The 17,337-nt window shown below is 48.2% G+C and overlaps 2 protein-coding genes across 11 annotated transcripts in view; one reads left to right on the plus strand and one right to left on the minus strand.

Annotated features, from left to right (window-relative positions):
• Positions 1 to 8,539: 8,539 nt before the first annotated feature.
• Positions 8,540 to 9,562, plus strand: LOC123026057 (chemokine-like receptor 1). The gene has a single exon (XM_044435291.1). It carries the CDS (start codon positions 8,540 to 8,542, stop codon positions 9,560 to 9,562), a length of 1,023 nt encoding a protein of 340 aa, XP_044291226.1.
• A 3,347-nt stretch (positions 9,563 to 12,909) lies between these two features.
• The window catches only part of PHLDB3 (pleckstrin homology like domain family B member 3), a 31,213-nt gene continuing 26,785 nt past the window's right edge, over positions 12,910 to 17,337 (minus strand). For all 10 annotated transcript variants that reach the window (XM_044435213.1, XM_044435211.1, XM_044435215.1 and 7 more), the window contains 3 exons: positions 16,718 to 16,937; positions 15,533 to 15,618; positions 12,910 to 14,035 (listed from right to left, as the gene is read on the minus strand). In XM_044435213.1, the coding sequence (XP_044291148.1) occupies positions 13,901 to 14,035; positions 15,533 to 15,618; positions 16,718 to 16,937 (441 nt within the window). In that variant the 3' untranslated portion in view covers positions 12,910 to 13,900. The remainder of the gene's footprint in view (positions 14,036 to 15,532; positions 15,619 to 16,717; positions 16,938 to 17,337) is intronic.

Genomic DNA, 17,337 nt, shown 5'->3' on the forward strand with positions numbered 1-17,337 from the left:
TGATGGACCCCCAGATCACCTTAGAATCAAATAAAATCTTTCTGCTCTAGAGTGTAGACGATTCCTAGAAGAGTATATATATCCACCCCCCACCCCATTCCTCAGGCCCATAGCATTTGAGCAATAACTGGGCAAAACCCAACTGAATTCCCTCTCTGCTCTCTTTCCAAAATCTGTGCATCATGGGGTAGCTAGCAGGGGTAGCTACTCCCATGCTTTTCTTCAATAGCAGCACAGAAACTATTTATGGTAAAGGAATGAGACAGTCAGTGGTTTCAGTTCCCTTTATCCAATAGCAGTTCCTCTCCATGAGACAGACCATGCTCTGGTATCTGGTGCTGCCCCCTCCCCACCCGCAACATTTGAGTAATGTACCTGTTTTCGTTCAAACCAATAAAGGTATGATAGCAACCCGCTCGGACGAGCCAGTTGTTTATGCAGGACGAGGCCCCATCAAAGCATTCTTGAAATGGTGAATTTCAAAATATGAAAGTGGAAGGCTAGGACCAGTTTAGAACGAGAACAAGAGTATCCGGAAGATTTTGAAATCAGGCAAGTTTTGAGAGCTAGATTTTGATCTGGAAATTTGACATTTAAGCTTGGGAATAAAAATCTGAAATTAAACAGCTATAGCTTTTTGCCTATTCACATGTATAGATGCTGAGCGGTCTGACTGATGAATAAAGCTAATGTCAAAGTTACTCAGGTATATTACAGTCAGATACTTAAATATTGACTACTACTAAGTTGTCAGATGCTGACAGCTACTACTACAGAATTTCAGGTGCTTTTCTGAATATCATATATTTATATGCTGGGAATATTCACTATCAAAACTTCTGGGGAGGACCTGTAAGTTCTAGTTCACCTACTGTTTAACTGAACCTTGAACTGACCAGGGGATCTTTAAACCAGGCGACATCAATGGAACCCCATATCCATGAACCAGAACCAGTAGATCTGGCGGGGATCAAACTGGGTGATTCATTCCCTTCCTCCCATCCCTGCCCTTGCTGTGCAGGAACAAGGATGGGGCAGCTCTGTGGATGTCATGCCTCAGGAAAGGTGGCAGGACTAACTCTTGGGACAATTAAGAGCCATTTGAGTTTGCTGTGAAGTCCTCAGAGGCTTAAAAGCACGTTCCCAGAGCATTCCCAGCCCATCACTTCAAAGAAAGCCACCATGTCTTAGTGCCTCCCAAGGGCTTCCTCACACAATGCTTTTAATCCACCACTTTATCAAGGCTTCTGCTTCCGGATTCTTTGCCGCATTAAGATGGGCTCCTTTACTGAGGTTTTTCTATCTTTGTTTGATGACAAAATCACAAGGTGGCACTTGGTATAGCAGAATTGCAAAAAGGCACCAACCTCATTCTGGTTCATTCTGCATTGGAATTATAATACCTGATTTTCCTTAATCTTAAAAAATATTTAAATGAAGTTGTGGACATCCTTGGAAAGAACTAGAGAGGCCCTGAAGGATGGGAACACTGTGCAAAGTACCACAAACACCCCTGAATGAAGCATCACAAGCACACGATAAATGCCTTGTGTACAGAAGCCACTTCTCAGAAAGCTATTTATACCTGCACTCTTGGACTATGTATTTTTAATGCTATTGGCCAGCCAGTGCTCCTCTACCTGGTATGCATCTCTGTTTTCTGGCTGGAACCCCCTTGCTGTGCAAAACAGCCCTTCCTGGGCTCAGCTTCCCTTGGGGTCCTGGAGCAAGTAACATGGGAGAATGCAGAGGTTCAAACGTATCTATTGTTCACCTATCGTTGTTGTTTTGTAAATAGTTTCAGATTTAATTCTTGCCAATATGAGATACTGAGCTGAAGAGATGCAGCAAATAAAGGTTGCAGTTCGGCTAATGGAAGCCTCTGTCTGCTTTTTGATCTCTCATTTGATCTCTCCTTACTATCACTATTTATTGATTTTGTTTGTTACTATAGTTCTGCCCTTTCTTTTTTCTTCTTTCAAGAAGAAAAAAGAAGAACCAACCTGCGTTGGTTCACATGGTCTTTCTCCTCTTCATTTTGTCCTCAGAACAACAACCCTGTGAGGTTGGTTAGGCTCAGTGTCTTTGACCAGTCCTTAAGTCACCAAGGGAGTTTCATGGCTGAGTGGGGAACAGAACCGAGATCTCCTGGGTCCCGTTCCAAAAAAATTAAATTATGTCCCCAAAACTTCAGTGGGCATCCCAAGTGAGGTGGGTGCTAATTGTGGGACTGTCTGGCCCTCACTTTGACCCTCAAGGGAAGCACCACCAATAGTCCGCAACATCCTTAGCTTATGAAGGGGGCCTTGACATGATACCTACCCAGTGACCAAGAGGCTGTTTAAAAAATGTCAAAGCCAGGGGGAAGGCACCACCAAAATTAAGGAGAAAGAGGGCATGGGTTTCCATATCATCTGCACAGGTTAATTTATATGCTTAGTCACCAATGTCATCATTATTTATAGAAATATAGTTCATCTCACCCTGAAAGACCAGATGACTCCATCAGTGGTCCAGTGCTAATGGCCAGCTGTGGATGGGCAACAGTTCTGGGGTTCTCTATCTTGAACCTCCATTGGGCTCAGTTCTACCAAATGATAAGCGATTAAAACGGCTGGGGAAGAAATGGACCTAACCAGCACCAGATTCTGCTTTCTCTGTCACATGAGAAACGTCTGATGATGAAATCTGAGGTTCGCAGGTGCCTGAGCAAGAGGAAGTGAGGAAGAGGAAGGAAAAGAGAATAGAAAAAAAAAATACCCAACCTGTTACAATCCTGCCCAATGCTTCCTCTATTCATAGAGATTTGTGTGGGTTGCCAAGTTTAGCCTCAAATTCAAACCTGGTCTTGCTGGTTTTTTTACCCAGCTCTCGCTCACTCTCTCCCTCCCTCCCTCCCTCCCACTCATCTAAAACAGTTTCTTTCTCCAACACTGTGTCATCCTGATGTGCAAGACTGCAACTCCCAGTGAACATGGTGGCTGAGGATGATGGGAGTTGTGGGAAAGTGTCCACTGATCAGTCTCCAAAAAAGAGGAAATGCTTCACTACAAAAGAGGCCAACAGTTCACATAAACTCTGCACATGCCAATTCATCCCTATAGAAACAATTAAACATGGAAGCCCAAAAGAAAACACCATCACTTATATCTGAACCCCTCACAATGAGCCAGCTCACGATCCACTTGCTTCCCCTTGTGACCTTTGAACCCAATCACTGTGGAAGAGGTGCGGGAGAGGCCTTCTCAGCCCACTGGATCCACACTGCAGTTTCCCAATGCAGATTTCACCCTGTCAGTCTGCCCTAAGTAAAGCAGGAAGGGGGCAAAGGGGGGAGGAAGTGGGAGTGACATGTGATGAACATCACGCGTAGTCTCAGGACTTAGGAGCGGAGACAGCTATTTTGGAAATGTATCTGAGATGTCTCAGAGTAGAGTCCGGGCACTGGAAATGCTGTGCTGGCTGTAGACGGTGCGGTAGGTTGGTCAACACGGAACACTCTCCACGTGTGCCGATGCATCACGGTTTGCATCGCTGGACAGCTCGGAGCTCCCTCCCCGATATTTTAGGCAGGCAGCTGACTAAGTCAATTCCATCCCTTGCGAGGCCTCTCTGCAGGGAACTGGGACGGCCGGTCTCAGGACCTGAAGAGGGAAGTGGGCACGGGAGCTTGCAGAGTGTGATGGAACAACCCACCTCCCTCTTCCTTCATCCCTGCCAAGGCAAGGCAGCTTAGAAACTTAGAAACACAGAAACTGAGCGAGTCAGAAGAGGCCTCCCGGGCCATCTAGTCTGACCCCCGGCTCCAGCCGGCTCTGCTCACGACATGCCCACCATGTGGATGTCCAGCTTATCCTTGAACACCCGCACTGATGGGGCCTCAACGACCTCCCGTGGAAGCCCATTCCACACCCTCAGGGTCCTGACTGTCAGGAAGTGCTTCCTGGCATCCAAACTGAACCGTGGTTCCTGAGCTTGGCTCCGCTGGAGCATGTCCTGCTCCCTCCGCAGGGGAAAACAGTCGCTACCCACCTCCGTGTGACACCCTCTCACGTGCCTGCATGTCGCCAACAGGTCCCCTCGGAGTTTCCTCCTCTCCAGGCTGGAAAGACCCAGCTCCCTCAGTCTCGCCTCATTCGGCTTCCCCTGCAATGCGGCCACCATCCCTGTGGCCCTTCGCTTCACTGACTCTAATCATATATATCCTTCCTGTTGAGAATCCTGGCAGCTTGAGTATCCTGGCAACAGACTCAGAAGCAGCAGTGCATTTTGGGAACTCTTGAAGGGGTCTGGCCTTGCGAAAAGTCAAATATTTATCCTCGGGTGTTAGAGACTTGTGAAGCTTTTGGCAACAACCTTTCCAAGCAGGACTCCAGTGCTGGGTCCGTTGCTTTCATTGCCAATCGCTGCGCTCGCTTGCATGCAGCTTTGAACCTGGGGCAGCTCTTGTCTGGAGATTAAGCGCTGCAGTATTCCAGGAAGCTTTATAGTTACTCAGAAAATTGGTGAGTCTGGAGGTGTTCGTGAAACAGCAGCGCTTGCTGGGGATGTTCTTCCCACAGGACTGCCCTGCAGCAGGATATGTTGGAATTCCTCTTATGGACTCGGATTTGGGGCATCCGTCTGTTCTGGAGCCACGAAAGCAAGCACGTTGGGCCCCGTGACCAGACGGCTCTCACTCCCTCTCCGATGGGCCTGTTGAAAATGCCTTTTCCATCTGGCAGGCACAGGAGGAGAAAGGAATAAGTGTTTGTAAGGCTGGTTCTTTTCTACCCCCCTGCAATACTTTTCGCATGCCAGGATTAAGATTCAGCAGCGAAAACAGACATCTTGGGAGCTTCTAGACCCTGGGGTTAGAGGTAAGGTATTTATTGATGTATTTTTTTTCAAGGGGTGGGGCTCTTCATGGGTGCTGCTGGAGAGGGCGACATGTGGGCTTCATGCTGGGAAAGCCACCCACGGGCGATGGCTGCGTTCAGGTTCAAGCTGTTTGTTCATCCTGCCCAGCTGTGTCTTCTCCTCTTCATGGTGTCTCTCACAGTGTCTCCTAAAAATATCCATGAGTGCTGTGGAGAAAGCCACCCAGTCTATGAACCACTCACGGCATAAAAGCAGCTGCTCCCCTGTGGAGTGACTTAAAAATAGCACTTCTGAGCCAGACAGAAGCTCATAAACCGAGCTCTGCATAGGCTGGACTCTGGCGGCTGAACCAAGAAGCTTGTGGTTTTAAGTTGGGCCCTTGCCTAGAATTGCTACATGGCTACACTGAGGCCTCCACCTCTATCCAGGCTCAGAAGAGGATGGTTCCCCGTGACTGGAAGGCAGTTCCTAAGCCTTCTCTGGGCTAGCCATGCCGGATACCAGTCCCAGGAACCTGGGCCAGCACAGCAAAAGGGTTTACTTGTTGTGTAACGGCCAGTCAGCTGCAAGATCCTGTTCTGGATTTGGGTACAGCTAACAATGGCACTAGAAGCAAACATGACCAAATTCATGCTGCCTTAATTTGGGCATATCGTGAGAAGGCAAACCTCCCTGGAGAGGGAAATTTGAAGCCAGGAGGAGGAAAGGAAGGCCAAAGATGAGATGAATGGACTCCATAAAAGAAGCCGCTGCCTGGATTTGCAAGAGCTGAGCAGGGCTGTGATGGATGGGCTTTCATTCATAGGATCATAACTCAGAGATGACTTGATGGCGCTGGCTTAGTTGTGAGGAGGGCAGAAGCCTATGTAGAAATGCAGAAAAAACACAGAGATGGGGTTCACACAATAATCGCCCACAATTCAGGGCTGAGTTTGGGTTGTCACTGAACCATGCACAGTTGTGTTGTCTGACCCCAGCCATGATGACTATAATCTGTTGACCACAACAACCCATAGTCCACAACCGAACAACAAACCATAGACTCTCTTCATGGGTTGTTTGTGGTTAACAAACCATAGCTTGTTTTGGAGGCTGAGTTTAGACAACGGACAAGCCACAGTTCATAACAACCCACACTCCATCCATACTCAACTCCTGACCATGGGTCTTTGCTCCTGCAAGGAAAAGAGAAGAAGGTAGCTGATGCCTGGTCCTGAGCCCCGGTGCTGAGCCATGGATGAAAGTGCTTCATTTCCCACAGGACAGAGGGGTGGAAAGGGTGGCAGCCAGCGGTGTCTGGTGTAACTACTCTGCTAACTGTTAAAAGAGTTGTCCATAGTCCTGATCCAATTTAGGAAGGGTCCAGCACCATGGATAACTGCTTAAAGCTCAGACTTAAACCTGGATGGGGTACAGCACCCCACTGACACAGCATCCACCAGCCAGCAGGTCAGAGCCTTCCTCCTAACCCTGGAGCCTGGGGGAAGCCAAGGATAACCGCAGCAGCTTCAAAACAGCGAGAAAGCTCTTCCAGTCATCACTTGCCAGCCAGCGCTCACCATGGCGAGTGTAATTGTTGAAGCCTGTCCTTGGCTAGCAAAAGTTTGGCAAATTATGCTGAGCGTTCTTTTCTACTAGCAGAATAAATTGCACAGAATAAGGGAAATCAGGCAGCCATGCTGGATCGAAGTAACTTCTTCGGGTTGCAGAATGACATAGAACTTAGCTCTATATTAGCTCGGAGCACACCCCAAGCCCTGCCCAGCCTCGTTGTGTCCTATCTGTGCTTTGAACATTGTCTCAGCTACAGAATGAGCAGCTCCCTACCCAAGATAAGGAATTCCTCTTAACAGGATCCAACAGATGCAGTCCTCTTATCCCATGAATCACTGAATCCTGCTCTAGGAGGGGAATTCTCTTGTTTAAGGCTTTCTTTTCTTCGTTGGAATCTTCTGTTCTAATAAATGACCTGCCATGCCTCTGTGAGGGCTCAGGGGTTGCATCCTGCCCTTTCTAGGCTAAGCCTTCTTTCATGTGGGCGTCTGCATTTTTCCTATCTGTAGCAAAAAGGGAAAAAAATTAAGTAACTCTCATATCAAGTTCCTCTTTTCATCAAGCGCTTGTCTTCGTTTTGTCTCGAGTCCAAAGTCACAGCCAAGCAGGGAAGACAGGCAGCAATCAGGGGACCTCCATTTCTCAGTAAAAAAGGGCACCAGTGAAAGACAGAAGAGTTGAGTCTTGCTACCTCTGACCAGGTAATCATCATCTGGGATGAGTCTTCTCTTTGATGTTGTGTTGTCCACTTGGTTGCAGGGATTGTTCTATGCTTTCTCAGTTCTGGTGGCTTTGAACTTCCAAAAGAAGGGGAAATGTAGCTTCTGCAAACCTAATTTTTCCTGCTGGCTCAGAACAGGTTTTTTTGCTTCTTGTCTGGTCTGTGATACCCGCAGCCACAATCGGTCTACATTGTGGTTACTATTGCAATGTGTGTCCTTGTGTTGTGTCTTGCCCTGCATTTCAGTGTAGTCTAGGTCTCTAGCAACAGCTGGGTGCTTAGATTTAACAACACCTTGATTTTTCTGGGATGTGCCTTTTCCATTTTGGGCATTTGTGCAAAGAAGCCGAGGCTCGCTTGTAAAGTGCATGCATTACCCACAAAGTGAATTGGGATATATTTTTGCTAGCTTTACCTAAAAAGGATCTCAGGTAGCAGAGTCCGTGGAGTGGGGTGGGATGGAGTGGAGTGCAACATCAGAGTAGACCCATATTTCCCACTGTTCTCAAAAGCTGAAACATACCCTTTTCTGGAAGGAAGGAATGAAGAAGGAGAAACAGAAACCCACTTTTCAGTTAAAAACAAAAATACTTTCAGAATACAAGGGATGACACAATGGATTTATCGAATTACAATAATGGCAGGGACTGCAGAGTTTGTCTATTGCAATCCTAAGCTAGACTGTGTGTTCATGTGCATGCGCCCCTTCCCAGAATTTGGTTTGCTTTTTTGTATTCCCAGCCTTCGCCACAATAGGTATTCTCCTGCTGGCTGGGAACTGGAGCTTTCATCCAACGTATCTGGAGGACTACTTTGTGCGGTCAGATCCTGCAAATATTTTCCTTTTTTACTGAGTTGTGCCACTACTACCATGGGCTCAGTCTATCACTCCAAAGGTTGGCGAATGATACCTAGAAATCTGTATCTCTAGTAGGTGAAACGGGTAGGTGAGAGATTCAGGAGAGATAAAAAAGGACCTCTTCACACAGGGCTTCACTCTATGGAATCACTTCCCCAAGATATAATGATGGCCACCCATTTGGGCAGTTTTAAAAAGGGATACGATAAATGAATGGAGGAGACGCTTATCAGTGGCTGCTGGTCTTCATGGCTGCATGCTGCCTCCAGTGTCGGAGACAGTATGCTGGGGAACATGGATGGAAGGGTGGAGTTGCACACATGACTTATTTCTCACAGGTAGCTGGTTGGCCACTGTGTGAACAGAATGCTGGACTAGATAAACACTTGGTGTGATCCAGCATGGCTGTCCTGTTCTTCTGTTCCTCGTTTCATCTGAGCTCTGGGTTGGTGGATAGGATGCCGCCAAGAACGGAAAATGGAGAGCTAGCAGAGAAACCTCAGAAAGGCTAACTTCTTATTCCTCTCTCTTTGGAAGGTTCCATCATGGAGGTTAATGTTACTGCCTTGGAGTCCACCAATATATCCACTCTGTTCTTCCCCAAAGCCAAAACTGACGTGAGCAGCATAATGGACATGATCCAAGTCTTCTTCTACAGTGTGGTGTTCCTCCTTGGTTCCATTGGCAACGGGGTCGTGATCTGGATCACAGCTCCCCAAATCTCACGTACAGTCAACTGCATCTGGTTCTTCCATCTGGCTTTGGCTGACTTCCTGTTCTCGGTAAGCCGGATTGTGCCCTTGCTGAAGAACGCTTTCTACCAAGGATGGCCCTTTGGGAGCTTCCTGTGCCAAGCCAACAGTTTCATCAAGTACCTAAACATGTTCTGCAGCGTCTTCATTTTGGCTGCCATCAGCTTGGACCGGGCAGCCTCCGTGGCCTACCCAGTTTGGTCCAAAAACCACCGTGGCCCTTGGTTGGCATGGTTGGCTGCCATTAGTTCCTGGGTTCTGGCTGCAGCCACCAGCCTCCCTTTCTATCTCTACCGTGAGGTGAAAATAGAGAAAGAGAACAGAACGAAGTGCACTGTCAGGCTGAAGAACGGAGACCAGATAGCCCTCTATCTGCTGAGGCTGGTGTGTGGATTCCTGGTTCCCTTTGCTATCATTCTGATCTGTTATGGGATCATCACTGTGATACTGAGAAGGCGGCGGGCCACCTTCAGCTCCAAGAAGCCCTTCAAGGTCATCCTGGTGATTGTGGTCACCTTCTTTCTTTGCTGGGCACCCTACCATCTCTTCCTCCTGTGTAAACTGGCAGGCGTGAAAGGCCAAGCGATTTCTGTGGGGCTTCCTCTCGCTTCCTCTCTGGCCTACCTGAACAGCTGTGCCAACCCTATCCTGTACTTCTTCATAGGCTTGGACTTCCGCAGAAAGCTGAGCCACTTCAACCTGGTGGCAGTATTCAGAAAAACGTTGCTGGAAGACAGTGTCTACTCATTCAGAAAGCAAAGCCAACAGAGGAGGGGGACGCCCTCGTCCATAAATGAGCTAGAACGCATTTCTTAAGACGGATTAGACTGACTCAGCATCACAGAGGCCCTTTAGCATGTGAGGCTTGTGCACAGAAAAATGTATCAGTCGCTGGCATCAGTCCCACTGGTTATACCATAGATCCCACCATCCCCAGTCAGAAAAGTAAAGGTAACCTCTTGATGTGTGCTCCCCACACCCCAGAGCTGTGAGAATTCTGGGTGCATGTGGGGCTAGTTCCTTTTGGGCAACAGAGAGAACTAGAATCTTAAGCTGTCATTGTAATATCAGCTTCATTTCCTAATAGGTCAGAAACTTTTGAGTGGGAGGCCAAGGGCAGGCTTGTACGAGGCAGTGGATCTGAGTGGAAACACTTCCACTCAGGGAAGCCAAACACTTACCACACCCATAGGGAAAGAGCACCATACTGGACAATATACAGTGATCAAAGCATTCAGTTGGGGCTTGGGAAGCTCCGTGAGTGACTTCGGGCTAGTCAGTGACTCTCAGCCTAGCCTACCTCACAGGGTTGCTGCTGATGGGCAACGGCTGTTTTTTCGTTTGTTTTGCTTTGTTTCATTTTGAGGGCATCTGGTTGCAAAGTTATTTGATGGAGATCTGCTCCAAATTCTCAGAGGGTGGGCTGTGCCAAAAAGCGGCAGTTCAGAGAAGGACACGCTCGGGTGGTCTCATGCCTAAAGCATGTGGGAGAGGAGACGGAGGCACCAAGGGGCCAAGGATGCTTGGCGTTAGTCAAGCTTTAGGTTTTTGTTTAAAGTTGAGTGCAGTTTCGCCTGCGGGGGCCTGGAGGCATTTGCCCGAACCTTTGAGTCACGGCCGCAGCAGCCTGGGCAGACCCTCAGGAGAAGGTCTGATCCCCTTGGTCTGTGCCCCTTCCTTGGTCTCGTCTTCCTGGATCACTCCTAAAGCACCAACTTTACTGTCTTTTCATAGTACCTGGTGCCAGGTAAAGATTGTTCTCTGCTGCAGGTCATTCAGTTAATCTACTGAGGCTTTCCAGTCGCTAAACAGGTCTTAAGATTTTTCTTCAAGTCATTGTAATGCTTTTATCTGTTTTAAATTCAGTTTTAAATTTTGCATTGTAAGCGTTTTATGATTTTTATGATGGTGCCTTTTATATTGTATTTTTAATGTGCCGTTGTGAACTGCCCAGCGAGCTTCAACAGATGATGATGATGACGATGAAGAAGAAATAATAATAGTGGGGCAGGCCTCGTAGGAACCAAGCACCAGTACTTTTTTATTTGCAGGCTACAGACATCTTCTGCCCTGCAAAACAGACCCCAAGACTCTCAGAGCTTAGCAGCAGGCCTCACAGCAGCCAGCTGGAGGAGTGGATTTGCCCAGATGATATATATGGGTGGCCGCTGCCCTGCCAAGCGCCTGGGCAGCCTGGTCTCGAACAGAACATTAGGGGCCATTCTGCTCTCGAGCGGGTGAAGACGGGTTTGCTGGTCAAGCTCAACCATCTGCCTGCATGTTGGGGCTCCTGATGGGATCCTGCCATGGTCCGTGCCCTCACTTCAGAATTCTGCACTTTCCACTAACAGCAGCTATTTGGTCATGCGGGTGCGGGGGGGGGGGGATGGCATGACAGACCTGATGAGGCTCAAATTACGGAGGGCAACCTTGAGGGCCCTTAAGCACACCCTTGGATTGAACAGCTCCGTCCACCACCAGTGAGGAGAAACTCCATGGGAACAACTGCAAAGACTGGAGGAAAGGGGGGGCCATGCTTTTACTAGCCCGATAGTTGCCCACGTTTCCCGGCTGGCTATATAAGGGGCTTTCCATCGATGGCCAACATGAAAACTCCCTTTGCAGCTGTGTGTCTGCATATTATTGCAATTATTACACTCCATTTATGTCCCACTTTTCTTCATCTTGCAAAGAACACAAGGCAGCTTACATGGTTCTCCATGCCATTTTATACTTAGAACAACAGCCCTGTGGAGTTGGTTGGCCTGAAATTCTGTGACCGGCACAAAGTCACCCAGTGTGGAGTAGAGAGCAGACCGGAGATCTGGGTCCCAGTCCAGCCCTCTTCATCACTACACCATGTGGGCTCCGTCAGGCTAGTAACTTTTGTGGGTTTATTTGCAAGACTTCCAACGCATTCCCAAGTCCTTAGCATAAGTCAAATCACAGCCTGTTCTATAGTCTTCTAAAAGGAAAAGCTAAGATGACACAAACACAAAACTGCAGAAGAATGTATGCATGACCTTCATGTGATTTCCTGCCAGCTCTTCTCCAAGAATGAAACTTGTCTGGTATCCTGCTTGGTAGCAGATGCTTTCATCTCGTCTCTTTCTAGTCCTGCATGTTCTGATCCAAGCAGATTTATAAAATGGTTGTGAAACCCATTCAATAAATCGCAGCAGTCAGATAAACCTTCTTAATCCTGAGTCTGAAAAAAGTCACACACAAGGAATATGATTCTCCCAAGGATTAAATGAAGGCCTTGCTCAACATTTCCTTCAGTTTAAAGCATTCATTTAGCTTTGCAGTCTGGTTTGCCTCCTCTGCCACCCTTAATCCTGATCTCAAGTGGCTCAGCTTCTGAGCTGTTTTTGTTGTAGGTGGTTCAAAGACAAGGGAATGTACGGATTTCCTTTTAGATCCCAGCCTTCCTTTAAGGACCACAGAGTGGTGGTGTGCATTAGCAGCTAGACAGAAGGTAAATCACTAGAAGAGTTGAAGTCTCCATCATGGTCAATGCTCAGGAATGCTGGAAGAAGCCGAAAACATCTGGAGCTCTTCCTTCTGCTCCACCCTTGAAGTACACCACTGTTCTCATTTGATCTTGGTAACACCAGAAAGGGTCCATGGGCACCTGGTGAAGAGTGCAATTGGAACCCACCAGCTGGAGGGAGACTGGAAGGTGGGCAGCACCCTTCCTCCTTGCCCTTGGAGAGGGCAAGTGGACAGGCAGGAGGAAGGAGAAGGGCCAGAGCCATCAGCACTGGGCTGCCTACTGAGGTCTGGAGCTAGACAGGTCCCAACAAAGCATATACTTGGGACCAACCCTGATTTGCTCAGTATAAGGGTAGTCATGGGAGCAGCCAGGCATTGAATTTACTGGGCTCCACAGCATTCTGCAGAAAACATCTGGCATAATTCCAGGTAGATGCAGAAGAAGAGGGATTCCCCAGAAGGAGACTTGCAGGGGAGGTGTTCTGGGGAAGGACAGCGTAAGAAGATGTCAGATCATCATGGCTGTGGTGAGTCAGACTGAAAGAGAATGGAATTGCTGTGGAGTGACACATGTCTGAGTTGAAAAGTTTTCATAGTGGACATGGAGAACCTTGCCAAAGGATTAAAACATCTCAGAAAGGAGAAACAAATAGAGTGAGGCTCAGCTCTGCTTTCACATAAAATGTTTATACAATAAATAGGTTTTATACACATTTCCCCCTTTAAACAGCATCCCCAGGCATTTTTAAAAAAGACAGTGACCCAAAAAATACAATAAATATATGGAGATCTATTCCAGATGTGCTGTTATCTTGCTATTCTGCTTAGTGGAGTTGTGTTTCTGAGAAGAGGTTTTCCACACATATTAAGAGTGTCTTTCATAATCTAGACAAATGTATGTCAAGGCACTGTGGCAAAGCACTATCAGAGAAGCTTTGCCTGGTTGCTCACATCTAAGTCAAAGGCAAGTTTTGAAACATGTCTGGCCTGAGTAGTCACAACCAGGAGCAAACCTAATCCAGCCAGGATTAGAGTGAGTAATGACTTCCTCCAACTGGTGAGCATCTAGGACCACTGGACAGGACATCTGAATCTTTTCTCCTGCAAGTCATGAAAATTCTGGCCAACTCCTGAGTTAAAATTCATACCAAGTCCTCCCTTTTCTGCAAACAGCTTGCTTTCTTTGGCAGATGCTAGCCAAGAGGAAGCAGAGTCCAAAGAAGTTTTTCTGATTCTTTGAAACGGAATTCACATGTTACAGAACCAGCTGGAGCTCACATCAACAGGTTCTACCTGCCAAGACATTGTCCGGGTCTTCTTGAATGGAGGGAACGATCCGAAGACCCCTTTGAATCGATCCATTAAAAGACCAGAACCATTGCTAGTCAGGCCACCGACAGCAGGCACTGCCAATAACCCGATGTAGCAATTGCCCCATTTGGAACTCAGATTCCATCCCATTGACCAAAGATCTGAAGAACCATGCAGGAGCTGTCCTTCCAACCAAACCCAAGCATATGCAGCCTCTCCCATTCGCTGTCCTGCAGCTGGGGTCCTTGACTGAGAGGAGCTGTCATTTCTACACAGAAGCTCCTTGGGGCCAAGCACTGCGGTCCATTGTCAAGCCTGACGGATCAAATCCCTAGAAAGTGATGTCCATCAGTAGCGACTATTCTCCTCCGCTGCCGTGACGATAGCATCCATCCAGATGCGCATCGCCTCTGGGCTGGGCGCCACCATGCAGAACAGCCGGTCATAGGTCTTGACGCAGAAGGTCATCTTGGGACTGGGGCTCTGGTGAAGAGGAGCAAAGGCGTTATCATCATGAACATAAGGAAGTCGTCGTAACGGCTAATGTATTATTTCTGAACAAGGTGGTAACGCCAAATACAAAGATTTAGCGCATTACATCTTTCCTCCCCACTGTTTCCGTTTTTGCTCCCAGTTCCTTTGATCCTCACCGTAACTCTGGGGGTCGGCTAGGCTCTGAGTGAGTGGAAGTAGATAAAGTCTCTGGTGGTTCCATAGGGAACAACTGGAACTCACCTGAGAAAGAGCCTTCACCGTGGTGGCCCCCTTTCTGGGGAACTTCCTGGCACAGGTGGTTTGGCAGGCATGCAATGGTTCTTGGCACCTCCTGAAAACACTTGGATTTATGGAAGCCTTCCCGAACCAACCAGCCAGATTTGGCTTTTAAAGGACAGCTCCCTTTGTTTATCTTTTCTTCTTCTATCGTAGCGTGCTTTGAAATCTCCATTTTGGTACATACATTTTGTAAATAACTAACAGAATAATAATAAAACAATAATAAAATTTGCAGGCTCAATTCCTGGGGTCACCAAACAAAAAAAGGATCAAGTTCTGCCTGAAAGTCTGAATCGCTGCAAGATGGAGGAGGAGGTTGCTGCGTTCCTCCGCCTAAGAGCCCGATCTGGCATGGGGCAGCTTCCTCCAAGGACTCGTTCCAGGGCGCCCCAGTTCACTCCATGGCAGGGTCCAGTCCACCCACACCGAACTGCAAGTACGTGGCCATAGGCTTGTACAACAGCCAGCTCATGAAGCCAAACGCAGCCACATATTTGGCCTGGCAGGGTTTGAATTTCTCGCCAGTAATGAGCCAAGTGATCTAGGAAGGCCCTGCTGGACTGTGCTTGGCCTGCTGGGTTGGAGCCGGGTGTGTGGGCTCTGCATCCACACGTTGCAAACCAGTCTTCTCCAAGCTGGCGCCCTCTGAAACTCCCAAGCTCCCTGGTCAGCAGGCTGAGATTGATGGAAACGGTAGTCTAACAGATCTGGCAGGCACCAGGCGGGAGAAAGTAGGTATGGACCTGCTTCTGCCATGTGGCAGTGGGTAAGGCATCAGCACTCGGCCTAACCTTCCTCACAGGGCTTTTGCAGTGCCAAACAGACAAACTCTGGACTCTCCGGTGGATGAATGAGACACTAATATAAACATATCGACATTAGGGAGTGAGGCCTGGGTGCCAGGCATGCTCATAAGGAGAGTTCCTGGAAGTAAACAGTACATGGGGCTCAACAAACCACTCTGTGCATGCTCAGAGATTCGGGTGATTTATTCTAGGGAACACTAAAGAATGTTCCCAAGGTAAATGGTCTGGGGCCGGTGCTTGTTCGAAGGAGGACCTCGGCTCGCAGCACCTCCCCAGCAAGATCCAGAAGGTGCGCCCAATCCTATGCCACCTCTAAACCCAGCTGACCGCCCCACCCAATCCGTTTCGGTCAGGAGATTCCACAGCTAGCATTGCTTTAAGAAGTCCCTTCCCTTGGTACCTTGAAAGCACTGCGGAGATGGTCATAGTAAACTTCTTCAATGGCCTGGAAGTAAATCACACCCTTTAGCTTGGTTTCCTCCTTGTCTGGATGGAGAAAAAAGGCAGAACAGCGTGTTAGTACATTGCAAGCTGAAGAAGAAACGGGGAAGGGGAGGGGAGGGGAGATCATTCACCAAAGCTCAACCTGCTCTACCTGGATATTTCAACTCAGTGTCACATGAAAGTTGCAAAGTATCAGGAATTAATACAAAAACACAGAAAGTGATTTGGGGGCATAGGAATCAGCTTTCTAAAAATCTTCCCTTTTCCATAATTGTTATTATTAAAGTATGCTTCTAGTCCTTATGGATGCAGAGAAACTCCACAGCCCTGGTTTGAAAGTCAAATCCTGCTGAGAATTCAGAAGCCAGAGAGAGGTGGATGAGCAAGATTTGCAAAGCATTTCGCAGCACCTTGTTTCTGCCTAGACTTGAAAATTCAGATCAAAGGCTGCAGATGAGAAAGGAAAATGCAAATCTGCTTAATTTGTCGCAAATCTGCTTAATTCACCAGAGAACTGAGCTTCTGTGGGCACAGAATATGTAACTTGTTTATGAAGTGCAATGTATTATAGACAACACACAAGGTTGTTTACATGGACTCAGACCATCTTCGCCTGCAACTTCTTCCTTGATGGGCAGCAGCCCCTGAGGCTTCCGATGGAAAGTCTCTTTCCCAGCTCTGCTAATGAGATGCTGGGAAAGTCTGCTGGACCTTCTGCCCAACACCAAGAACTGCTTTGCTCAGGGATGCAGCGTTGCAGAGCCACAAGCTGCCCGAGCAGCAAGTGACTGGAGTGGATGATGGGCCCTGGGATGGCAAGGCTGGGGAGTCGCAGGCTCCAAAATCGCATTCAAAATTGCATGGCATTCCATTGCACTCAAAACGCATTCAACATTCCCAGTCCTCACCTCCTGGTGAAAAGATCTCCATTTTTTCTAATTCGGCACATACAAATGCAGTAAATATTTACTGCTTCCCGCCAGGGTCTGACAATATTGGGAAATTTGGACATGCAAAACATGAACAGTTTTGGTGTTTTGCTCCCAGAGGAGAGAGGATTTCTGCTCTCGGCAGCTCCGTGTGAGAGGAGGTTCATAGCAGAGGTGGCAATGTGTAAACTCTCTTCCACTCGCTCACTCACCCGCATAATATGCTAGGACACGCTTCTGGCGATCGAAGGTGAACCAGCGCTTCTTCCAGGTCTTGATGCGGCCACCCATCTTGACCAGGTAGCCTTTGCAGGACTTGCTGGTCACCCGCACGTGTGGGCAGGTGTCCACGCTGTGCCCCGATGCTTCCAGGTGTTTGCGCAGGTCGAACACGGCCGGTTTTGGCTCCTGGATCTCCACTGGGTTGGGATCCTGCAGGCCAGCAACATGGCAGCGGGTGAGTCTGACGGCAAGGAGGTCTTCCATTCTAGGGCCCGCCATGAGGACTGGGGCGTGCGGGGAGGGCAACTGGTGTTCAGGCACCCCTCACTGTTGGAACTCCTGCCATCATGCTGGGGCCCACAAGACCACCATTGTTTGGGCCTCCCAGAATGCCCTGCAGTGTCACCTGAGTGTTTCCTACCTTCCAGGGAGCATGCCTGTTCCACCCCTACAGCCCCCTTTCTCATCTAGTCTGCCCAACAGTGCAAGCAACTGTTGTGAGGATGGGGTTCCGCTTCTCAGAGTCAATCCACCTGCTTCTGAGAGTCAATCTAAGCCAGAAAATAAACTTGGATCCCAAACAAATAATCTGTGTACTGGAGACTCGCTA

This window comes from Varanus komodoensis, unplaced genomic scaffold, assembly GCF_004798865.1.
Source record: "Varanus komodoensis strain SLA01 unplaced genomic scaffold, ASM479886v1 scaffold29_1, whole genome shotgun sequence".
NCBI classification, from domain to species: Eukaryota; Metazoa; Chordata; class Lepidosauria; order Squamata; family Varanidae; genus Varanus; species Varanus komodoensis.

Excerpts from the sequence above, each read along its gene's own strand:
- LOC123026057 (XM_044435291.1), top strand. The coding sequence starts at position 8,540 with ATGGAGGTTAATGTTACTGCCTTGGAGTCCACCAATATATCCACTCTG.